General features: G+C 39.0%; 1 protein-coding gene across 4 annotated transcripts in view; it reads right to left on the bottom strand.

Annotated features, from left to right (window-relative positions):
• Positions 1 to 24,429, bottom strand: part of RNF130 (ring finger protein 130) — a 162,170-nt gene that overhangs the window by 37,001 nt on the left and 100,740 nt on the right. The window contains exon 8 of one of the 4 annotated variants that reach the window (XM_066343550.1): positions 2,310 to 2,442. The exons of 2 other annotated variants lie outside the window; for them this stretch is intronic. In XM_066343550.1, coding sequence (XP_066199647.1) covers positions 2,310 to 2,442 — 133 coding nt within the window. Of the gene's footprint in view, positions 1 to 2,309; positions 2,443 to 9,746; positions 9,955 to 24,429 lie in introns of those variants that run through there. One more of the 4 variants, XM_066343553.1, reaches the window with a different exon arrangement.

Genomic DNA, 24,429 nt, shown 5'->3' with positions numbered 1-24,429 from the left:
CTCTGAGTAGTATGAATGTTCATGTACGTCCTCACTCAAAGGTTTAACAAAAAACTCACTACTCAACGGTTAAAGTGCTGAAAGAAAGGAACCTACAACTGAGCATACTACACCAGCAAGGTTATCATTCAGAACTGAAGGAGAGAGAAAAGTTTCCTAGACACGCAAAAACTGAAGGAGTTCACCACAACTAAACTGGCTTTACAAGAAATATTAAAAGGTCTTCTTTATGCAGAAAGGCCATAACCAGAAATAAGGAGATACAGGAGAGAGAAAAAAATCTCACAGGTAAAGGCAAATATATTAACAAACATAATAAATCAACCACTTAAAAAGCTAACATGAAGGTTTGCCCTGGCAGGTTGGCTCAGTGGATAGAGTATTGGCCTGGCATGTGGACATCCTGGGTTTGATCCCTGGTCAGGGCACACATGAGAGGCGACCATTTGCTTCTCTTCTCCTCTCTCTCCCCCTTCTCTCTCTCTTTCCCTCTCACAGCCAGTGGCTGGATTGGTCCAAGTATAGGCCTCAGGTGCTGAGAATAGCTCGGTTGACTTGAGCATTGGCCATTGATGGGGGTTGATGGGTGGATCCCAATCGGGGTGCATGGGGGAGTCTGTCTATCTTCCCTCCTCTCACTTTAAAAAAAGCTAATATGAAGGTTAAAAGATAAAAGTAGAAAAATTAACTATAATTACAATAGTCGGGGATACACAAAACAAAAAGATATAGAACATGTAACAGCTGAAAATAGACTACTATATTTATCTCTATATACCTATAACTGTAGATTTATAGAGATGGATATATATGTCTCATGGTAACCACAAACCAAATACCTACAAAAAATAAAAAAGGAATCCAAACAAATGAGCAAAGAAAAACTTCAAATCAAGAGGAAAGGAATCAAGAGAAGGAACAGAAAACAACAAAAACAGCCAAAAAACAATGAAGAAAATGGCAACAAGCACACCTCTATCAATTATTACTTTAAATGTATATGGACTAAATACTCCAACCAAAAGACATAGGGTGGCTGAATGGATAAAAACAAGACCCCTCTATATGCTGCTTCCAAGACTTAGTTTGTTTATTTTTTAGAGAGAGAGACACCCTGGCTGGATAGTTCGGTTGCTTAGAGCATTGTCCTGAAGCATGGAGGTTGCTGGTTCAATTCCCAGTTGGGGCACATACAGGAACAGATCGAAGTTCCTCTCTCTCTCTTTTCCTCCCTTCCTTTTTTGCTAAAATAAGTAAAAAAAAATTTTTTTTTAAATAAAGAAGAGAGTGACAGAGACAGGAAGGGAAAGGGATGAGAAGCATCAATTTGTAGTCATGTTACTTTAATTGTTCACTGATTGTTTCTTATATGTGCCTTGACCAGTGGTCTCCAGTAGAGGCAATGACCCCTTGCTCAAGCCAGTGACCATGGGATTCATGTCGATGATCTCACACTCAAGCCGGTAACCCCGCATGAAAGCTGGCAAGCCTGTGCTCAAGCCGGATGAATCCACACTCAAGCCAGCTACCTTGAGATTTCAAACCTAGGACCTCAGCATTCTGGATTAATGCTCTATCTACTGTGCCATCACCAGTCAGGCCCAAGAAACTCTCTTCAGATCAAAAGACATACATAGACTGAAAGGGATGGGATAGAAAAAGACAGTTCATGCAAATAGAAAGAAAAAGAAAGCTGGGGTAACTATACGCATATGAGGCAAAACAGATGTCAGAACAAAGAACGTAAAACAAGACAAGGACATTATTTAATGATAAAGGGATCAATCCAAGAAAAGGATAATAAATATCTATGCACCCAACATAGGTGCAAGAATTAATGGACACAGAGGCAGAAATAAACAGTAATACAATAATAGTTGAGGACTTTAATACTCTACTTAGCTCAATGGATAAATCATCTAGACAGAAAATTAATAAAAAGCTAATGGCTTTCAATGTCACATTTGAGCAGATTGACTTAATATTCATAGAACATTTCATCCCAAAATAGCAGATTACACATTTTTCTCAAATGCACATAGGACATTTTCTAGGATAGACCACATATAAGTCACAGAACAAGACTCAAATTTAATAAGATTAAAATAATATCAAATATCAAGTATATTTTCTAACCACAATGGTACAAAACTAGAAATCAACTAGAGGAAGAAAACTGGAAAAAGCACAAATCTGTGAAGATTGAACAACAGGCTACTAAACAACCAATGAGTCAAAAGAGAAATCAAATAGGAAATCAAAAACTTCCTTGATACAAATGAGAATGAAAACACAACTTTCCGCCTGACCTGTGGTGGCGCAGTGGATAAAGTGTCGACCTGGAATGCTGAGGTCGCTGGTTCGAAACCTGCACTTGTCTGGTCATGGCACATATGGGAGTTGATGCTTCCTGCTCCTCCCTTCTCTCTCTCTCTCTCCTCTCTAAAATGAATCAATGAAAAAAAAAAATTAAAAAAAAAAAAAAACCAAAACACAACTTTCCAAAATTAATGGATGCAGCAGAAGCAGTTCTGAGAGAATCTGTAGCTCTACAGGCCAATCTCAAGCAGCAGGAAAAATCCCAAATAAATCAAACAATCCAACTTTACACCTAAAGAAACTAGAAAAAGAACAAGACCCAAAGTAAATGGAAGGAAGAAAATAATAAAGATCAGAAATTACAAGAGACAAAAAAAAAAAAAAAAAAAAAAAGATCAATGAAACTAAGAGCTGGTTCTTTGAAAAAAATAAATAAAATAAAAAAATCTCTTCAAGAAAGGAGAGAGAAAGCTCAAATAAAATTAGAAATGAAGGAAGGGATTACAAAACATATCACAGAAATACAAAGGATCATTAAAGAACACTATAAACAATTATATGCCAACAAACTGAACAACCAAAATATATATCTCTAACAACATACAACCTTCTAACACTAAACCAGGAAAAACAAAAAAATCTGAACAGACTGATTACTAGCAGTGAAATTTAAGCAATAAAAAACAAAAATGAAAGAACTTCCCAAAAAACAAAGGCCCAGAACCAGTTAGCTTCACAGGTGAATTCTACTAAACATTTATTATTATTTTTAAAGTTAATTAATTTTTTAAGTAAAAGGAGGGGAGACAGTGAGACAGGGTTCTGCATGTACCCCAACTGGGATCCACCTAGCAACCTCAAGCTGTTTTTTGCTGCCTGAGGCTGATGCTGGAACCAATCAAGCTACTGTCTGCAGGAGGGGAAGAGGGAGAGAAGAGAGAGAGGAACAGGGGGAGAAGCAGATGGTGGTTATTCCTGTGTGCCCTGACTGGTAATCGAGTCCTGGACGTCCATACGCCAAGCTGATGCTCTATCCACTGAGCAAACTGACCAGTGCCTAAAAAAGAATTAATACTTATCCTTTTCAAATTATTCCAAAACACTGAAGAGGAAGGCATCTATATTAATTTTACAAGAACAGCATTAACCTGGTACCAAAACCAGATCAAAAAAGAGAATTACAGGCCAATATCTCTGATGAACATAGATGCAAAAATTCTCAACAAAATACTAGCAAACACAATTCAACAACACATTAAAAAGACTATACACCATGATCAAGTGGGACATCCCAGGGATGCAAGGGCAGTTCCATATCCACAAAATAATGAATATGATTCATCACATCAATAAAACCAAGGATAAAAATCATGTAGAAAAAGCACTTGATAAAATTCAACATTCATTTATGATAAAAATTCTCAAAATAGTATAGAAGGGACTTGCCTAAAATGATAAAGGCCATATAGAACAATCCCACAACTAACATCATGCTCAATGGTGAAAACTGAAAGTTCTTCCTCTAAGATCAGGAACAAGACAAGAAGATTCTTACCACTTTTATTCAATACAGTATTGGAAGTCCTAGCCACAGCAATCAAACAAGAAAAGAAAATGAAAGCATCAAAATTGAAAAGAAGTAAAACTGTCACTATTTGAAGATGACATGATACTATATATAGAAAACCATAAAGAATCCACCAAAAAATTAACAGAATAAAGGAGTTCAGTAAAGTAGCAGGATACAAAATTAATACATAGAAATCTGTCACACTTTTTTTTTTGTGACAAGGACAGAGAGAGAGGGACAGACAGGGGCAGACAGGAAGGGAGAGAGATGAGAAGCATCATATCTTCATTGCGATTCTTTAGTTGTTCATTGACTGCTTTCTCATATGTGTCTGACCGGGGCACTACAGCAGAGCGAGGGTCCCCTTGCTCAAGCCAGTGACCTTGGACTTCAGGCTAGTGACCTTTGGGCTCAAGCCAGCAACCATAGGGTCATGTCTGTGATCCCTTGCTCAAGCTAGTGACCCCATGTGCAAGCTGGTGAGCCCATGCTCAAGACTGATGAGCTCAAGCTGGAGACCTTGGGGCTTCGAACCTGGGTCCTCTGCGTCCCAGTCCAATGCCTGGTCAGGCCTGTCACACTTTATACACTAATCATAAATGATTAGGAAAAATTATGAAAATATTTATAATTGTATCTAAAAGAATAAAATACCAGAAATAAATTTAACAAAGGAGGTGAAAGACCGGCATTCTGAAAACTGTAAGATGCTGAAGAAAGAAAAAGAAGAGGACACAAATAAATGGAAGGAAACACTGAGCTCATGGACTGGTGGACTGGAAGAATATTGTTAAAACAACCATACTATCCAAAGCAATCTACAGATTCAATGTAATCTCTAACAAAATACTGACATTTTTCACAGAAGTATAACAAATAACTATAAAATTTATATGAACTCACAGAAGACCACAAATAGCTAAACCAATCTTGAGAAAGAAGAACTAACTAAGCTGGAGGTATCAGACTCCCTGATTCAAACTACTACAAAGCTATAATAATCAAAGCATTATGGTACTGGCACAAAACAAGACAGACAGATCAACGGAACAGAACAGAAGCCCGGAAATAAACCCCTGCTTATAAGGTCAATTAATCGAAGACAGAGGAGGCAAGGATATACAGTGGAGAAATGACAGACTCTTCAACAAGCAAAGCTGAGAAAACTGGACAGACACATGCAAAACAAACAAACAAGTAAATAAAACAGGATCACTGTCTTAACATCATGGATTAAGGACTTAAATGAAACACCTGAAATCATAAAACTCCTTGAAGAAAATATAGGTAGTAAATTATTTGACATCAATATTAGAATTACCTTTATAGATATGTCCTCTTGAGCAAGGGAAATAAAAGCAAAAATAAATAAACTTTACAAACTAAACAGCTTCTGCACAGTGAAGGAAACCGACAAAACAGTAAGATGACCAACTGAATATTTGCCAATGATAAATGTGATAAGGTGTCAATTATCCAAAATATATAAGGAACTCATACAACTTAACACCAAAAAAACCCCAAAATCTGAGTGCTTGACCAGGCGGTGGCACAGTGGATAGAGTGTCGGACTGGGATGCGGAAGACCCAGGTTCGAGACCCCGAGGTCACCAGCTTGAGCGCGGGCTCATCTGGCTTGAGCAAAAAGCTCACCAGCTTGGACCAAAGGTTGCTGGCTTGAGCAAGGGGTCACTTGTTCTGCTGAAGGCCCACGGTCAAGGCACATATGAGAAAGCAATCAACGAACAACTAAGGTGTCGCAACGAGAAACTGATGATTGATGCTTCTCATCTCTCTCCGTTCCTGTCTGTCCCTATCTATCCCTCTCTCTGACTCTCTCTGTCCCTGTAAAACAAAACAAAACAAAAAAACCAAAAATCTGAGTAAAAGATGGGCAGAGGACCTGAACAGATGTTTCTCCAGAAGACATACAGAGGGCCAAAAGACATATAAAAAGATGTTCAATGTCAAGTCATCAGAGAAGTGCAAATAAAAAAATTAAAACCACAATGAGATATCACCTCACACCTATCAGGATGGCGCTCATCAATAAATCCACAGACGAGTGTAGTTGAGGGGAAAAGGGAACCCTCATGCTCTCCTGGTGGAACTGCAAGTTGGTACAAACACTATGGAAAACAGTGTGGAGTTTCCTCACAAAACTAAAACTAGATCAACCATATGATCCAGAAACTACACTTCTGGGTATCTGAAGAAAACGAAAACAATAATTGGAAATGACATATGCATCCCTATGTTCATTGCAGCATTATTTACAATAGCCAAGACATGGAAGCAACCTTGGTGTCTGATGGTAAATGAAGAGGATATGGTATATATATAATAGTATTCAGCAATAAAAGAATGAAATTCTGCTATTTGTGACAATATGGATGGATCTAGAAGGTATTATGCTAAGTGAAATAAGACAAAGATAAATACTGCATTTCACTGATGAATAGAATTTAAAATAAAAAGCAGAACACCTCCAAAAAAAAAAAAAAAAAGACTCATAGAAACAAAGAACAACTTATGGTTCCCAGGGGAAAAAGGTGAAGGGAATTATAGTCAATAATAGTGATAAATTGTCATGGTGACAGATGGTTACTAGACTCAGTGTGGTATGGCGTGAGGTATATAAATGTTGAATCACTATACTGTACACCGAAACTAATATAATATTGTATGCCAATTATATTTCAATTAAAAAGAAAAGACAGACATGACTGCAGAGGAAAGGAATGTTATTTAAAAAGGGCTATTATAAAGACTAACCAAGCAGTGTCCAATAGAATGAGAATGTGAGCCACATACATAATTTAAAATTTTCTAGTAGCCACCTTGATTGATTGATTGACTTTTGAGAGAGGCAAGGAGAGAAAGACAGAAACATTGAAAACTGCTCCTATATGTGCCCTGACCAGGGAATCAAACGTGTAACCTTACTGTTTCCAGAAAACACTCTTAACCGACTGAGCTAGCTAGCCAGACCCTAGTAACCACCTTTAAAGATGTAAAAAGAGACAGGTGAGATTATTTTCAATAGTGTATGTTACATAACTCAATATGTCCAAAATGCTATTATTTCAACATGCACTTAATATAATAATTGAAATAAAAAACAAGAACTTGTACTTGGAAAGACACTATCAACAAAGTGAGAAAATGTTTGCAAATCATTTATCTTGTAAGGACCTAATATCTGGAATATATAAAAAACTCTTACAACTCAACAAAAAAAGACAAATACCAATTAAAAAATGTGCAAAGGACTTGTATAGACATTTTTCTAAAGACAATACTCAAGTGGCCAATAAGCCAATGAAAAGATGATGATCATCATTAGTCATTAGAGAAATACATATCAAAACTACCCACTAAAAATACAGCTATCATTTTTTCAAAAAGAAAAGTAGTAAGTGCTGGTGAGAATGTGGAGACACTGGAAGCCCTGTATATATTGCTGGTAGGAATGTGAGCATGTACTGCTGCTTTGCAGAACAGTTAGCAGATTTCAATAGTTTAAACTGAAGAGTTACCTGACCCAGCCATTCCACTCCTAGAAATGTACCAAGAACCGAAAAGATTTATTCACACAAAAACTTGTAAACAAATGTTTATACTAGCATTATTTACAATAGTCAGGAAACAACCTGACATCTATCATTGGCTGACAAGATGAACAAAATGTGATCTATCTATACAGAATATTATTTAGCCACAACTGAAAATGATGTACTACTACATGCTACAACCTGGCCGAACCTTGAAAACATGCGCAGAGACCAAAGGACCACATAATGTATCATTCCATGTACCATATTTCCCCACGTATAAGATGCACCCTTGTTCAAAAAATTGGGGGTCTAAAAACTGGGTGCATCTTATACAGTGCTTGTAGCATTTCAAATGCCATAGATCAGTGGTCCCCAACCCCCGGGCCGCAGACCGGTACCGGTCTGCAGAGAAAGAATAAATAACTTACATTATTTCTGTTTTATTTATATTTTAGTCTGAACGATGTTTTATTTTAAAAAAATGAGCAGATTCCCTCTGTTACATTCGTCTAAGACTCACTCTTGACACTTGTCTCGGTCACGTGATACATTTATCTGTCCCACCCTAAAGGCCAGTCCATCAAAATATTTTCTGATATTAAACCGGTCCGTGGCCCAAAAAAGGTTGGGAACTACTGCCATAGATGGAACTGAGGATGAGGCAGTATATAAAGACAGTGATTCGTCATCAGACACAGATGAGGACAAGCTAATGGATAGGAGTTTTGACAGTGATGAGGAGTTATATGAATTTTATGATGAATAAAACTTGAGTTCAGTAACTTCATGTAATACTTTTTTCCCCAAATTTCAGGCCACAAAATTAAGGTGTGTCTTATACATGGGGAAATATGGTATGTAAAATGTCTAGAGTAGGTAAATCCATAGAGACAGAGTAGACTAGTGGTTTCCAGGCTGGCAGGGGGAGGGAGGCGTGAGAGGTGACTGCTAATGGTACAAGACTTCATTTTTGGGTGAGAATGCTCTGGAGTTAAGACAGTTGTGATGGTGCACAATTGTGAATATGTTAAAACCTCCTGAAATGGCTTACTCCCTAAAAGGACAAGTTTTATGGTATGTAAATTATAGTTCAATAAAAAACAAAGAAAAAATAATCTTCAGCCCTCCTATCAATTTGAGTGTGACTGCTAAAGGAAGTCCTTACCAATGGGAGCATGTCTCATCCTCAGGTACACTAAAGTGTAAGGTTGAGACTTCACACTCAAACATTATGCATACTGATACTCCTACAAGCATAAGATTTTTTAAAATTTATTTTATTTTATTAAGTGAGAAGCAGGGAGGTAGGGAGGAAGACAGACTCCCACATGTGCCCCAACTGGGATCCACCCAGTTAAGCCCTGTATAGTGTGATGCTCTGCCCATCTGGGGCTGCTGCTCTGTTGCTTGGCAAGTGAGCTATTTAAGTGCCTGAAGCCAGGCCATAGAGCCATCCTTAGTGCCCAGCGCCAACTTGCTTGAACCACTCAAGCCATGGCTGCAGGAGAGGAAGAGAGAGAGGGAGTGAGAGAGAGAGAGAGAAGGGGAAGGGGTGTAGAAGCAGATGGTTGCTTCTCCTGTGTGCGCTGACTGGGAATCCAACCTGGGATACTCACACGCCAGGCCGATGCTCTACCGCTGGGCCAACCAGCCAGAGCCACACAGGATTCAATATAACAAAATATTTCAACATTTTCCTCATCAATAAAGCAAAAGTATTTCATTTATACATGTAAAACTGCTTTCATCCAGCCTCTTAGAATTTGCTGTTTTTAAAAAAATGCTGTACAAACTAGGTTTAAAAAAGACAGATGAATATATCAATAGTTTATTACTAATCAGTATATATTTTGGAAATTTTTTCTTACATTTAACCCTTCATCCCACAAATATTTATTGAGCACTTACTGTGTGCAAAGCACTGAACTAGGTACAAGGTATACAGTGGCAGGAGACACAATTTAATGCTCCGGACACTGCTGTGCGGTGGATGTTCTAGCTAGAGGCATTATCAGCCACAAAATGAAAAAATGTTCAACATCATTAGTCTGGTAAAATCAGCAAGATATTATCAGAATGAATGGTGACCTTGAAGAAAATAAAATAGGAGTAACCAAGCCTGAGGGGGCATTATCACACAGGACATCCCCAGGCATGGGCCCTATTTGGGCACAGTAGGGGCTGACAGGAAAATACCACCAGAAAGAGTGCCTGTTCCTCCCCTGAGAGGAGCACCTCCCACCTCTGAAACAAATCAGGGCATGTGACTTCCAGTCTGCCTTCCATACACAAGCGGTGAGTAACACTCAACAGCGTAGTCTTTTTATTTTATTATTTATTTATTTTAATACAAAGCTTTGGCATTAGCAATTTTATGAAAAAAATAAAATGTACTAAAAATAAATGCTTGTGTGGCATGATTGGTAAACGATGCAAAAAAATAGGTTCCTTTTCCTTCAAGGCGATCAGTCAGAAAGCTGTTTGCTTCTTCTTTAAAACCATTCTACCCTATGGAATAAAGGAAAAAAGACAGGTCAAGAATTAAAGGGTAGTTGGTCAATATTAAAAATAACAGAGAAAGTGATCCAACTGGGGCTGTTTGTCCCCAACTAATCTCCAACCCCATCTGGTAAAGCCAGGAAGCTAATAGCGTTTTCATGAACTCAGCAGCTTCAGATCTGTGGTCATCACCTTAGAAATGTATCAGTATTCTCAAAAGAGATGCAGGGAAAAGTGTAGGCTAATAGCTTCTTGTTTAAAAACACAAGGACAATTACACAAGTGACGACTTTTCCTTGTTTGAACACGTGTTCTAAATGATGAATGTCCTTAAAATGTGCCCCCCACCCCTGCTTATCTTCAAACAAGAATGTCATTATTTATTTTGAAATAAGATTTGAAGAGTACAGGCCTCCAGAGATGTATGGCTCTTATGGGAGTTCCCCAGATCATGTGTACATGTTCCTAAATCAGGTGTCTGAAGGTACCTTCAGTCTTATAAGGCCTCCTGCACTGCCCCCAGCCTAAGGCTGCTGCTCTGCAGCCAGTCCTTGTAGGACCATCCAGCTTCCTGAACGTTGTGCAGACTGGCTCATTTCCATAGTTACCAAATCAGGCCTTCAGTTCTGCTCTCTGTTCTCTTTGCCAAGTTTCAGATCCATAGGTCAAACTATTATCTTTGGTCATCTTACAATTCTCCAGCATTTCTTGATTTCATCTCCTTCCTTATCACCTTGACTTCCTCAATCAACTCCATATTTTTACCTCACTAACCTTCCTGCCTCCAGTCTACCACACCAAAGCAACTTCTCAGCCATAAGGAATTATCTTTTTGCTGCAAATCCTTACACATTACTCACTGTTTATAAAAATAAAGTCCACATTTTAGATCCACCTACTGCAGCCCCAACCACCTAACAGACACGTCAAACCCACAACTGCCTGTCCCTGTTCTGCTCTTCCTCCCTCTGTGCCCTCATCATGCCTGCCTTCCCTCCAGAAAGCCTCTCCAACCCCTCAGGGGAAAGTAGCTGGTGTCCTGTGTCTGTGTGACACTGAGCAACCATGCTCATTCCACACAGGCACTCACTCGCTCTGCCATCACGTCACCCAGTGGCAGTCCCTTGTCCCCAGGGCCCCTGCACGCCAGGCCTGGCGCACAGGGCACACTGGTATCTAAATGAAGGAAAGGCCACTCACAGAAACTTCACATAAAGCTCTATGCTTTACTTTTTACTCTAGGTTCATATGTAAGATACATTGTTTTGATAATATTTCCTCAGAAAAGCTGGATATCACATATAAGGACTTTTAAAGGGTGAATCAAAAATTTTAAACTTATTTTATTTTGCTGTCTAAGAAATTATAAACTAATGCAGCCATAACATTAAAAGTACTTCCAAAAAAAAAAAAAAAAAAGACTGCCAAAGAGTACAGAAGTCCAATCAAAGGTCCCATTGCCTTTAATCCTTTTTGTCATCATGTTTTTAGAAAATTGTTATCTTTAACCACATTGTCTGGAGCCCTGACATGGTGCTGTGGAGTAGGCAGAGACAGTGGTGTGAAGGGAAGAGACTGACCCAGAAACACTGGGTGTCAATGCCATGCTCTGCTTCCTATGGCACAGGTAGGGGTCACTTGGCCCGTCAGGCCTCAGGTTACTGCTCTGTATGTATCTCAGGCTCAGGGTGGCTAAATGGAGAAGTATCTATTCAGAGAAGAAGGAGGTTCATTAACAAACTGGGACAAGTTTACACTGCTACAAGAAAGGTTGTCTCGGGAAAATAAACAAAGGTGGGTGCTAGCTAGCGAGAGCAAAAGGTAGGAAACTGAGAACTAAGCATCCACAGATCAGTGTTTCTAAACATTAATGGATTGTAAAATCAATGAAGGAGTTCATGACTAGCATTAACAACAGAGTAGAGAGAAGGACAGATCAAAGAATACTGCATGTACGAGGAAAATGTCTATGAAATTTCTATTCCAGCTCTGCACGTGGGAGTCCTGAGTATCAACCCAAAATGTATTTCTTACAGTGGGAGATGGTATAAAAAAAGTTTTAAAAACATTGCTTTTGATACTCCAAGTTCTAAAAAAGGCAGAGTCCAGCCCCTCTCCTCTGGCTCTGCTCGCTCCCAGGAAGGGACCACTTGGGACCGTGTAGTTCAGGAAGGACTTGAAGCAGGATGTGCCTTTGAACAGCTCCACCTTCGCAGTTTCTGTCTGAATAAGCAGATCCTAGCAAGCTCACTAGCTTTCAAGATATCACATGTTGTGGTGGACAATTCTGGCTGACAAAGTTCTTTCTTACTTAAGTGAAAATCTACTTTCCTGCAGTTGTCTCCAGAGCTCCAGATTAGTAACCCTGGTTAGTAACCACGGGACTCAGGAGTATGAATGGGGCAATAGGGTGGGGCTCAATGCAGACGTAAGTCTTGGTAGGAGCTATTCTCCCCTTTGAGAGTTCTTCAAACACCTGAAGACATGTCTCATCTCATCCAAGTTCCTCTTTTTCTAAGCTAAGCATTCCCAAGACATCAAATGATTAAGTTTTCAGACCCTTTTATATTGAGATATGCCAGTGTTCTCTTCAAGACTGCACAGAGCAATCCAGAAATACTGAGAGTAAAAGGGATAACAATTATTTGATCTGTTCTAGACGTTTCTACCATGATCCCGCGGAGGACAGCTTGTGAGGGGTACTAGTGGGACAGTCTGAACCCACTGGCTGCTGCGGAACCAGGGCTGCTGGGCCCTGGGTAACGTTACAGGATTTGACACTTGTTCCAGTTACTTCATCACATTAACCACTGCAGATTCGTTTTTGTTTCCTCCTGCTGAGACTGTTTCAGTCTTGAATGTTTGGGCTACACTATGCAAATTTTAGGGCATGATTTCCATGAATCCAAATCTAGGAACCGAGAATGGGCTGAGAGGATGCCTAGCTATCCCTTCCACTCCACTCAAAATCTCTCCTATATCACCCACAGCTTCTGTAACTTGTTCCTCAAATAAAAGATAATGAAAACAATTTTTTTATGTTGAGAGAAAATTAGCTTGATAGAAATATAAGCCTGTAAATGCTAGGCTTTAACAATATTTATGTGAATAAGAAAATAGAGAAGAAAACCTCCTTTGGAAATTAAACTTCAATAACCTTGCTTACTTAGGTGATAAGAAACACATATAAAAAGCAAATATATAAAAATATATTTGACTGGCCTGTGGTGGCACAGTGGATAGAGTGTTGACCCGGAACACTGAAATTGTCAGTTTGAAACCCTGGGCTTACCCAGTCAAGGCACATATGAAAAGTAATCAATGAACAACTAAAGTGAAGCAACTATGAGTTTATGCTTCTTCTGACCCCTGCCACCTTCTCTCTATAAAGTCAACAAATAAAATCTGAGGAAAAAAAAAACCTTTAAAAATATATTTACCTTGTTTTTATACACTTCTTTGACTACTATCCTGTGTATATCGCAGTCTCAAAATTTACTAGATTTGCAGTGTTAAAAAATTAAAAGCACAATTAGTCATGGTTGAGTACTTAAATAAATAGTATTTCACCACAATAGAAGGGGGTGACCCCAGGTAATGAACTTTTGATTGACTCCTGATTAAGCCAATAGCATCAAGCCCTGGGTAACCCTGCAGAGGGGTGAGGGAGGTGGCAGTGCTTTCACCCCTAGGGGGCAGCAGCCACTCACTGCTGGTGCCACATGCCTGCCCTTATGTCTGGCGAGCACTGCTTCATCTTGCTCACAAGTTTTCACAAGTGACTAGATAGTGTCAAGGTCTTGATGAAATCACAACACAAGTTCAGTGTAATACTGTCAGAAAAGTGAATTGTAACAGACTGACAAATGAATGCGGTTACCTAGAATATTAAAAGAGCTATTGAGGTGACGTCACGGAAATGGCGCCGTGAGCAGTGCGTCCGACAGATCTCCCCAAAATCTCAACAAATTTATCAACTAGAAACAGAAAAATTTATCCTCGGAGCATTGTGGAGTTCCACACACACACACTGAAAGCGAAAGGACTGTTGCCGAGGAGGGAGTACGCCTGTGGTGAGTCAACCCACACGTGCAACTGCCCGCCCACACTCGGGGAGTGGCAGCCTGGGCACTGGCGGCAGCTGGTGTGCCCTGATAAACTGCGGGCGCCCCGTGTCGCGGTCCGGAGAGTCCCGGCCACTGGCGTGCACTGAGAAACCGCGCGCGCCCCGTGCCGCGTCCGGGAGGGGTGCTAAGCCTGTCTTTCCTAGTCGGGAGATTCTCTCCATGGGCGGGGCACCTCACCCAGCCATTCAAGCTAACAATCAAGCGTTGGGGGAGGGGCGCGCAGGCAGCCTGAAATACTTTCTGGAGCACAGCTGCGGATCCAATCACTGAAATTAGCTTAACCCACAAAATCTGCGCACCCATGGGGTTCTAATTGATAAGATCTCTCCCAGTTCAGCGATCCAAGACAAGAGGCATGATATTTTTCAGTGCCTTTCGCTAAAGGGGCGGGGGAAACTTCTGATTGACAGAGCCTCCATATTCAGGGATATACCTAACAAGAGGGACTTGGCAGATATTAAGATCTATACAGCAAGCAGCGAATAGTGCATCTTCTTCCCAGCCAAAACAGGCTACAAAGTGTGGAAAGCCTGGGTTGAGTGGTCCAACTGAATGGTAGGCGCTGAACAGTCACCTTGACAACAATTGACTCCCAGCCCCACCTGATTACGCTGGAGGCTTTGACTGCCAGAGCCTTACCCAGAGCCTTGCGCTGAGGGAGGATAGAGTGGGGATTTCCCAGCTCTTTGAGCCTCTTACTCCCCAGACAGAAGCAGTGGCAGCCTCATAGCTGGATCACCAGGCTGCTAATTCAGGAAGGGGAGACTAGGAGAGAGACTCCAGGAAAGCAAACTCTCTCATTGTTGGACTCTGCAAACACCAACAAGCCTTGACTACCAGCGAGACTAAAGCCAATTATATGACATTGCCATAGAATCCCATCAACTGCAAATCCCTACCTAAGCGTGACACAGGGGCAGAACCTGGGGTAGAGTCACCGACCAGGAAGAGGGAGAGAAAAGAAAAAGGAAGAAGTTAACCTCTCAAAATCAAGAAAAATCCACAGACTTTATAACTTGTTCCACTAATTCTTTGTTGTTGTTGTTTCTTTCTTCTTTCTTATTGCCTTTATTATTATTTGTATTTCCTCCACCTCGGTCCTTTTATTCTCTGCCCATCTTATGCTACCCTTTTCTTGAACTACACTACCCATGAGTGTTACATTTTATTTCTTTTCTTCATCCTTACTCTCCTTTAGGGTTACACTCCAAAACCCCTAACTCTCACTCTCTCCCCTTTTGTGTTTTTTTTTTCCCTTTCCTTTTTTTCTTCCTTCGTTTCTCTCTTTTTCTTATTTTTTCCTTTCTATTCGTTTCTTCTTTTCTTCTTTTACTTTTCCTCCCATTTAATCCTCAATCACGAACAAATTATTTAATTTGGGACTCAAGTTTTTTTGTTTTTTTTTGTTTGTTCTTTTTTTTTTCTTCTGCTTTTGTTCTTGGTTTTCCTTTATTTGTTTGTTTTTGTGGCATTTTGGGTACTTTTTACATTGCTTTTTAACTCACTAGCATTCCTCCCAACCCAAAGTCTCCATTGTATTTAGTCTTCACTCCACTTAATACAACAGATTTTTACTTATTATTTTTATTTTTTTCTTCTTTAAATATTATTATTTTTTCTCTCCTTTTTTCTGTTTCCCTCTTATCCCTCTCATTATATCTCTTAGTCGACCATCACTTACAAGCAAATCATTTTATGCTTGTCTAAGATTTTCTCCTTTTTTTTATTTTTTTGCATTTCGTAGGTTCCTACTCCCTTTTTTGCCCCTTGAACTCTTCACCCCAAATCAGGCCCTCCGTTATAGGCAGTTTTTATTCCATTTAGCATAATATAATTCACAGGTCATCAAGATATTTCCCTAAGGAGGTGAGAGGAGGGGAAGAGAAGAAAGAAAAAAGGGGGAAATAATAAATTATTACTTTTTTTGTGTGTGGAGTGTTTTCCTTTTCCCCCCCCCTTTTTATTCTTTATTAATTCTAATTAACACTATCAACAAGACCACCTTCAGATGCCAATAAGAAAAAGGAAATAGAATATTATGGATACAAAAGATAGAGAGGTAACATAAATAGATGTGGAAAAATCTATGGAGAAAAGATTTAACATATTGGAAGCCTTGGAGCCAAATGACAGAGAATTTAAAATAGAAATCTTAAAAATACTCAGAGATATACAAGAAAACACAGAAAGGCAATTTAGGGAAATCAGAAAACAACTCAACGATCACAAAGAATATATTACCAAGGAAATTGAAACTATAAAAACAAATCAAACAGAAATGAAAAACTCAATTCACGAGCTGAAAAACGAGGTAACAAGCTTAGCTAATAGAACAGCCCAGATAGAAGATAGGATTAGTGAAATAGAAGACAAGCAACTTGAGGCACAACAGAGAGAAGAAGAAAGAGACTCAAAAATAATAAAAAACGAGAAAGCCCTACAGGAATTGTCTGACTCCATCAGAAAGAATAATATAAGAATCAGAGGGAGAAGAGAAAGAAAATGGAATGGAGAATATACTCAAATAATAGATGAGAACTTCCCAAGCCTGTGGAAAGAACTAAAGCCTCAAATTCAAGAAGCAAACAGAACACCGAGTTTTCTTAACCCCAACAAACCCACTCCAAGGCACATCATAATGAAGATGACACAAACCAATGACAAAGAAAAAATTCTCAAGACAGCCAGGGAAAAGAAGAATACAACATATAAAGGAAGGCCTATTAGATTATCATCAGATTTCTCAGCAGAAACTCTACAAGCTAGAAGAGAGTGGACCCCAATATTTAAAGCCCTGAAAGAGAGAAACTTTCAGCCAAGAATACTATACCCACCAAAGCTATCCTTCAAGTACGAAGGAGATATAAAAACATTCACAAATACAGAAAAGATGAGAGAATTTATCATCAGAAAGCCCCCACTCCAGGAAATACTAAAGGGGGTTTTCCAACCAGATTCAAAGAACAAAAGAAAACAAAACCACAAGTAAGAGCTCCACCAAGAAAACAATAAAACCAAACTTAAACTGTGACAACAAAAGAAAAAAAAGGGGAGAAAAGATGAAGATTAACAGTAGCAAAGGACGATGAAGCGCAGAAATACTCATAAGAAAGGGTACTACAATGAATATGGTAGGTACCCTTTTCATTACTTAATGGTAACCACCCTTGAAAAAACCACCACAAAAACACTTGACTTAAAAAAGGTAGCAACAGAGGAAAGAAGTATGGAATACAAACAAACAAAAACAAATGATAGAAAAACAAAAGAGAAGAATCAAACAAGATACAAAACTAACAGAAAGCAATTTATAAAATGGCAATAGGGAACCCACAAGTGTCAATAATTACACTAAATGTAAATGGATTAAACTTACCAATAAAAAGACACAGAGTAGCAGAATGGATTAAAAAAGAAAATCCAACTGTATGCTGCCTACAGGAAACTCATCTAAGCAACAAGGATAAAAACAAATTCAAAGTGAAAGGCTGGAAAACAATACTCCAAGCAAACAACACCCAAAAAAAAGCAGGTGTAGCAATACTCATATCTGATAATGCTGACTACAAGACAGAAAAAGTACTCAGAGACAAAAATGGTCATTTCATAATGATTAAGGGGACACTGAATCAAGAAGACATAACAATCCTTAATATATATGCACCAAACCAAGGAGCACCAAAATATATAAGACAGCTACTTATTGACCTTAAAACAAAAACTGACAAAAATACAATCATACTTGGAGACCTCAATACACCGCTGACGGCTCTAGATTGGTCATCCAAACAGAGAATCAATAAAGATATAGTGGCCTTAAACGAAATACTAGAACACCTGGATATGATAGACATCTACAGGACACTTCATCCCAAAGTGACAGAGTATACATTTTTCTCTAGTGTACATGGAACATTCTCAAGAATTGACCATATGTTGGGCCACAAAGACAATATCAGCAAATTTAGAAAAATTGAAATTGTATCAAGCATATTCTCTGATCATAAAGCCTTGAAACTAGAATTCAACTGTAAAAAAGAGGGAGAAAAACCCACAAAATTGTGGAAACTAAACAACATACTTCTAAAAAATGAATGGGTCAAAGAAGAAATAAGCGCAGAAATCAAAAGATATATACAGACTAATGAAAATGAAAATAGGACATATCAGAATCTCTGGGATGCAGCAAAAGCAGTAATAAGAGAAAAGTTCATATCACTTCAGGCCTATATGAACAAACAAGAGAGAGCCAAAGTAAACCACTTAACTTCACACCTTAAGGAACTAGAAAAAGAAGAACAAAGACAACCCAAAACCAGCCGAAGAAAGGAGATAATAAAAATCAGAGCAGAAATAAATGAAATAGAGAACAGAAAAACTATAGAAAAAATCAATAAAACAAGGAGCTGGTTCTTTGAAAAGATCAACAAAATCGACAAACCCTTGGCAAGACTCACCAAGGAAAAAAGACACAGTACTCAAATAAATAAAATCCAAAATGAAAGAGGAGAGATCACCACAGACATCATAGATATACAAAGAATTATTGTAGAATACTATGAAAAATTATATGCCACCAAATACAACAATCTAGAAGAAATGGATAAATTCCTAGAACAATACAACCTTCCTAAACTGAATCATGAAGAAGCAGAAAGCCTAAACAGACCAATCAGCAGAGAGGAAATAGAAAAAACTATTAAAAACCTCCCCAAAAATAAAAATCCAGGCCCAGACGGTTATACTAGTGAATTCTATCAAACATTCAAAGAAGACTTGGTTCCTATTCTACTCAAAGTCTTCCAAAAAATTGAAGAAGAAGCAATACTTCCAAACACATTTTATGAGGCCAACATAACCCTCATACCAAAACCTGGCAAGGATGGCACAAAGAAAGAAAACTACAGACCAATATCTCTAATGAATACAGATGCTAAAATACTAAACAAAATACTGGCAAATCAAATACAACAACATATGAAAAAAATAATACATCATGATCAAGTGGGATTCATCCCAGAATCTCAAGGATGGTTCAACATACGTAAAACGGTTAACGTAATACACCATATCAACAAAACAAAGAACAAAAACCACATGTTCTTATCAACAGATGCAGAAAAAATACAATAGGCTTTCAATAAAATACAACACAATTTTATGTTTAAGACTCTCAACAAAATGGGTATAGAAGGAAAATATCTCAACATGATAAAGGCCATATATGATAAACCATCAGCTAACATCATATTAAATGGCGTAAAAATGAGGACTTTCCACCTTAAATCAGGAACACGACAGGGTTGTCCACTCTCTCCACTCTTATTTAACGTGGTGCTAGAAGTTCTGGCCAGAGCAATCAGACAAGACAAAGAAATAAAAGGCATCCATATCGGAAAAGAAGAAGTAAAGGTATCACTTTTTGCTGATGATATGATCCTATACATCGAAAACCCAAAGGACTCCACAAAAAGATTACTAGAAACAATAAACCAATAACAGTAAGGTTGCAGGATACAAAATTAACATATAAAAGTCCATAGCCTTTCTATATGCCAACAATGAAATATTAGAAAACGAACTCAAAAAAATAATCCCCTTCACGATTGCAACAAAAAAAATAAAATACCTAGGAATAAACATAACAAAGAATGTAAAGGACCTATATAAAGAAAACTACAAGGCATTGCTAAGAGAAATAGAAAAAGACACAATGAGATGGAAAAACATTCCTTGTTCTTGGATAGGAAGAATAAATATAATTAAAATGGCCATATTACCCAAAGTAATATATAAATTTAATGCAATTCCCATCAAAATTCCTATGCCATTTTTTAAAGAAATGGAACAAAAAATCATCAGATTTATATGGAACTATAAAAAACTCCGAATAGCCAAAGCAATCCTAAGGAAAAAGAATGAAGCTGGGGGCATTACAATACCTGACTTTAAACTATATTATAGGGCCACAATAATCAAAACTGCATGGTATTGGCAGAAAAATAGACACTCAGACCAATGGAACAGAAGAGAAAGCCCAGAAATAAAACCACATATATGTGGTCAAATAATCTTTGATAAAGGGGCCAACAACACAAAATGGAGAAAAGAAAGCCTCTTCAACAAATGCTGTTGGGAAAACTGGAAAGCCACATGCAAAAGAATGAAACTCGACTACAGCCTGTCCCTGTGTACTAAAATTAATTCAAAATGGATCAAAGACCTAAATACAAGATCTGAAACAATAAAGTACATAGAAGAAGACATAGGTACTAAACTCATGGACCTGGGTTTTAAAGAACATTTTATGAACTTGACTCCAATGGCAAGAGAAGTGAAGGCAAAGATAAATGAATGGGACTACATCAGAATAAAAAGTTTTTGCTCAGCAAGATATATCTGATATCAAAATAAACAGACAGCCAACTAAATGGGAACTGATATTTTCAAACAACAGCTCAGATAAGGGCCTAATATCCAAAATTTACAAAGAACTCATAAAACTCAACAACAAACAAACAAACAATCCAATAAAAAAATGGGAAGAGGACATGAACAGACACTTCTCCCAGGAAGAAATACAAATGGCCAACAGATATATGAAAAGATGCTCAGCCTCATTAGTTATTAGAGAAATGCAAATCAAAACTACAATGAGATACCACCTCACCCCTGTTAGATTAGCTATTATCAACAAGATGGGTAATAGCAAATGTTGGAGAGGCTGTGGAGAAAAAGGAACCCTCATACACTGTTGGTGGGAATGTAAAGTAGTACAACCATTATGGAGGAAAGTATGGTGGTTCCTTAAAAAACTGCAAATAGAACTACCTTATGACCCAGCAATCCCTCTACTGGGTATATACCCCAAAACCTCAGAATCATTGATACGTAAAGACACATGTAGCCCCATGTTCATTGCAGCACTGTTCACAGTGGCCAAGACATAGAAACAACCAAAAAGCCCTTCAATAGAAGACTGGATAAAGAAGATGTGGCACATATACACTATGGAATACTACTCAGCCATAAGAAATGATGACATCAGATCATTTACAGCAAAATGGTGGGATCTTGATAACATTATACGGAGTGAAATAAGTAAATCAGAAAAAAACAAGAACTACATGATTCCATACATTGGTGGAACATAAAAACGAGACTAAGAGACATGAACAAGAGAGTGGTGGTTACCAGGGGTGGGGGGAGGGAGGACGCAGGAGGGAGGGAGGGAGAGAGTTAGGGGGAGGGGCACAGAGAAAACTAGATAGAGGGTGACGGAGGACAATCTGACTCTGGGTGAGGGGTATGCAACATAATTTAATGACAAGATAACCTAGACATGTTTTCTTTGAATATATGTACCCTGAATTATTAATGTCATCCCATTAACATTAATAAAAATTTATATATATAAAAAAAGAGCTATTAAATTGAAAAGGCAAGTCATTTTGGCTAAGTTTTTGGTAAAGGCAAAAAAAAGGGAAGATAGATTTTTAAAAATTCAATAATAAAGAATACTTATAAATTTAATTGCTAAAATAAATTTTTCTCTGGAGTTAAAAATTTTCATCAACATTTTGCAGAGACACATTGAGTAACTATTACCTCCTACAATTAAAAGGCTTTTTAAAAAATTAGGCCCTGCCGGTTGGCTCAGCGGTAGAGCGTCGGCCTAGCGTGCGGAGGACCCGGGTTCGATTCCCGGCCAGGGCACACAGGAGAAGCGCCCATTTGCTTCTCCACCCCTCCGCCGCGCTTTCCTCTCTGTCTCTCTCTTCCCCTCCCGCAGCCGAGGCTCCATTGGAGCAAAGATGGCCCGGGCGCTGGGGATGGCTCCTTGGCCGCTGCCCCAGGTGCTAGAGTGGCTCTGGTCGCAACATGGCGACGCCCAGGATGGGCAGAGCATCGCCCCCTGGTGGGCAGAGCATCGCCCCATGGTGGGTGTGCCGGGTGGATCCCGGTCGGGCGCATGCGGGAGTCTGTCTGACTGTCTCTCCCTGTTTCCAGCTTCAGAAAAATGAAAAAAAAAAAAAAAATTAAGTAGTTGTCTGACCAGGCGGTGGCGCAGTAGATAAGAGTGTCGGACTGGGATGTGGAGGACCCAGGTTCGAGACCCCAAGGTCGCCAGCTTGAGCGCGGCTTCATCTGGTTTGGGCAAGGCTTACCAGCTTGGATCCAAGGTCGCTGGCTTGAGCAAGGGGTCACTTGGTCTGCTGTAGCCCCACGGTCAAGGCACATATGAGAAAGCAATCAATGAACAACTAAGGTGTCGCAACGAAGAATTGATGTTTCTCATCTCTCTCCCTTCCTGTCTGTCTGTCCCTATCTGTCCCTCTCTCTGACTCTCTCTGTCTCTGCCACAAAAAAAAAAAAAATTACGTAGTTCATGTTATAAAAAATCAACACATAAAGGCACAATAGGAGAAAAATACACCATAAGTCTACTAAATTAAGATAATCACCATTAATAATATCCTGGTGACCATCTTTCATGCATCCATTTGTGTGTACATACACACACACTCTCACACTCTCTCAAGTTCTCTTTAAATGGGATCATGAAATTCATCTTTTAGGGTGGTTTGGATTAAAGGCACAGAAATAACATTCAAATGAGTAACTGCAGTGTCAAGGCTAATGGGAGAAGGGTTGGACTAAGACATGGATCTAAGATCTATGACTTAGATTTTGAGTCATGCAGGCATTTATGCATGGAGCTGAAATATTATGTCCTAGGTACTCTAATTGCTAATAGGTAACATGTCTATTGAGCATGCTTTAAAATATGATTCATGAACTGAGCACTTGGCAGCTTCTGAGTGGCAGCAAGGTGGCCATTAAATTACTTTAAAATTCTCTAAGAGCACTCATAGTGTCACTATTTGTTGTGATTGGTTTTTACTCATTTGTGAAATCATCTCATCTGATGGGTTGGTATGGGAGTAACAAAAGAGGTAATAACTGCAGGTGAAATAAATATTTCCCTCCAAATTGTGGTTTGAATCACAGGCACTCACAGAGCTCCTATGACTCTGTATTACATTCTGTGAAAAAAAAGTACATTCATTTGCCAAATGACAAAAAACAGATGGCTATCTTACTCAATGAACTTTAAAAAGCTCAACGGAATTAACTGGCTAACATTTATTGAGCACTTCTTATGTACCAGGCACTGTGCTAAGCACTTTACATGCTAATTTGCACGATAACCTTCTCACTTACTCCTACCATTATCTCTGTTTTATGGATGACTAAAATGAGCTTCAGATAAATATAACTTCAAGCAAAAAATAGAAAAGCAGGAAGTCATCCAGGTAAGTCTGCCTCTGGACTTGGAGCAGTTAACACTGTGCTGTATTGAAGTAAAACTGCATCAGATGGGCCCAACAGAAGCAGCCAGCTTTGATGACCTGTTGGATGAGGCCAAGACTATTCATCTGAAGGTTGAAGAATGCCAACTGACCAGACATCCTCCCAACACATCACTGGTCAACAGACCAGGTGAGAGGTAATAAAATCATGTCCCTGGAGTGGAGGTTACTTGCCCATAGTTTCTATGGCTGAACAATAAGCGTTAGATTAAATCAATTACACGGGCTTGATTAATATGAATCAATTAAAATAGCAGACATAACAATATGGACAGCACGTAAATTCTACCTGTACAATTTATGTTCAGATTCGGGCAGTGTCCCAGGGATGCTTCCATCTCAAATTTGTTTGCCTGAATACTGGTGAAAGATTGAGTAATGCCTACAGTAGATGCCCCAAATTTAAAACAAAACAAAAACCCTTTTGTGTATCTTACCCCTGTGGAAAGCTAATCTTGGAGAATCACTGGATCAAAATGGACCCTAACAGTTCTCAACTTTTCATCCTTTGAGAAACCTCTCAGCAGCCTGAGAAGTGACATCCAGACTCCTAGTCCTGGGCACTCCCCACAGCAAACATTTCACTGACGAGTAGCCTCACTGACAGTTGCTCTTCCCTTAACAAAGGTTCTCATTTTGCCCTATGAAATATCGTTTACAGTTGTTTTCTTTACCCGACAGTCTTCCTTCTTGCAGGCTAAACACCCAAGTCTCTGTTCCTTGACCTGCAGCCAGGATATCAGTGCTCCACACACCAGACTCCAGGGAAAGTCTGACAGAAACTTAGGAAGAGCTGTTCCTGCCAGTGATCAGGACATGAGCATGCTTTATCCTAGAATGTACGGGTTCCCTCGGCATTTGCAGCATTATGTTGTTGGTTCACTCTGTGTGACTAAGGAAGCCCCTGTATCTCTTCTCAAGTGAGCTATTGTTGCTGAGCAAGGTGAACTCCCAATCTGAGTTACTGTTCATGAAATAAATTA

This window comes from Saccopteryx leptura, chromosome 6 (genome assembly GCF_036850995.1).
Source record: "Saccopteryx leptura isolate mSacLep1 chromosome 6, mSacLep1_pri_phased_curated, whole genome shotgun sequence".
Lineage (NCBI taxonomy): Eukaryota > Metazoa > Chordata > Mammalia > Chiroptera > Emballonuridae > Saccopteryx > Saccopteryx leptura.
This window is presented reverse-complemented; position numbering and strand designations above follow the sequence as displayed.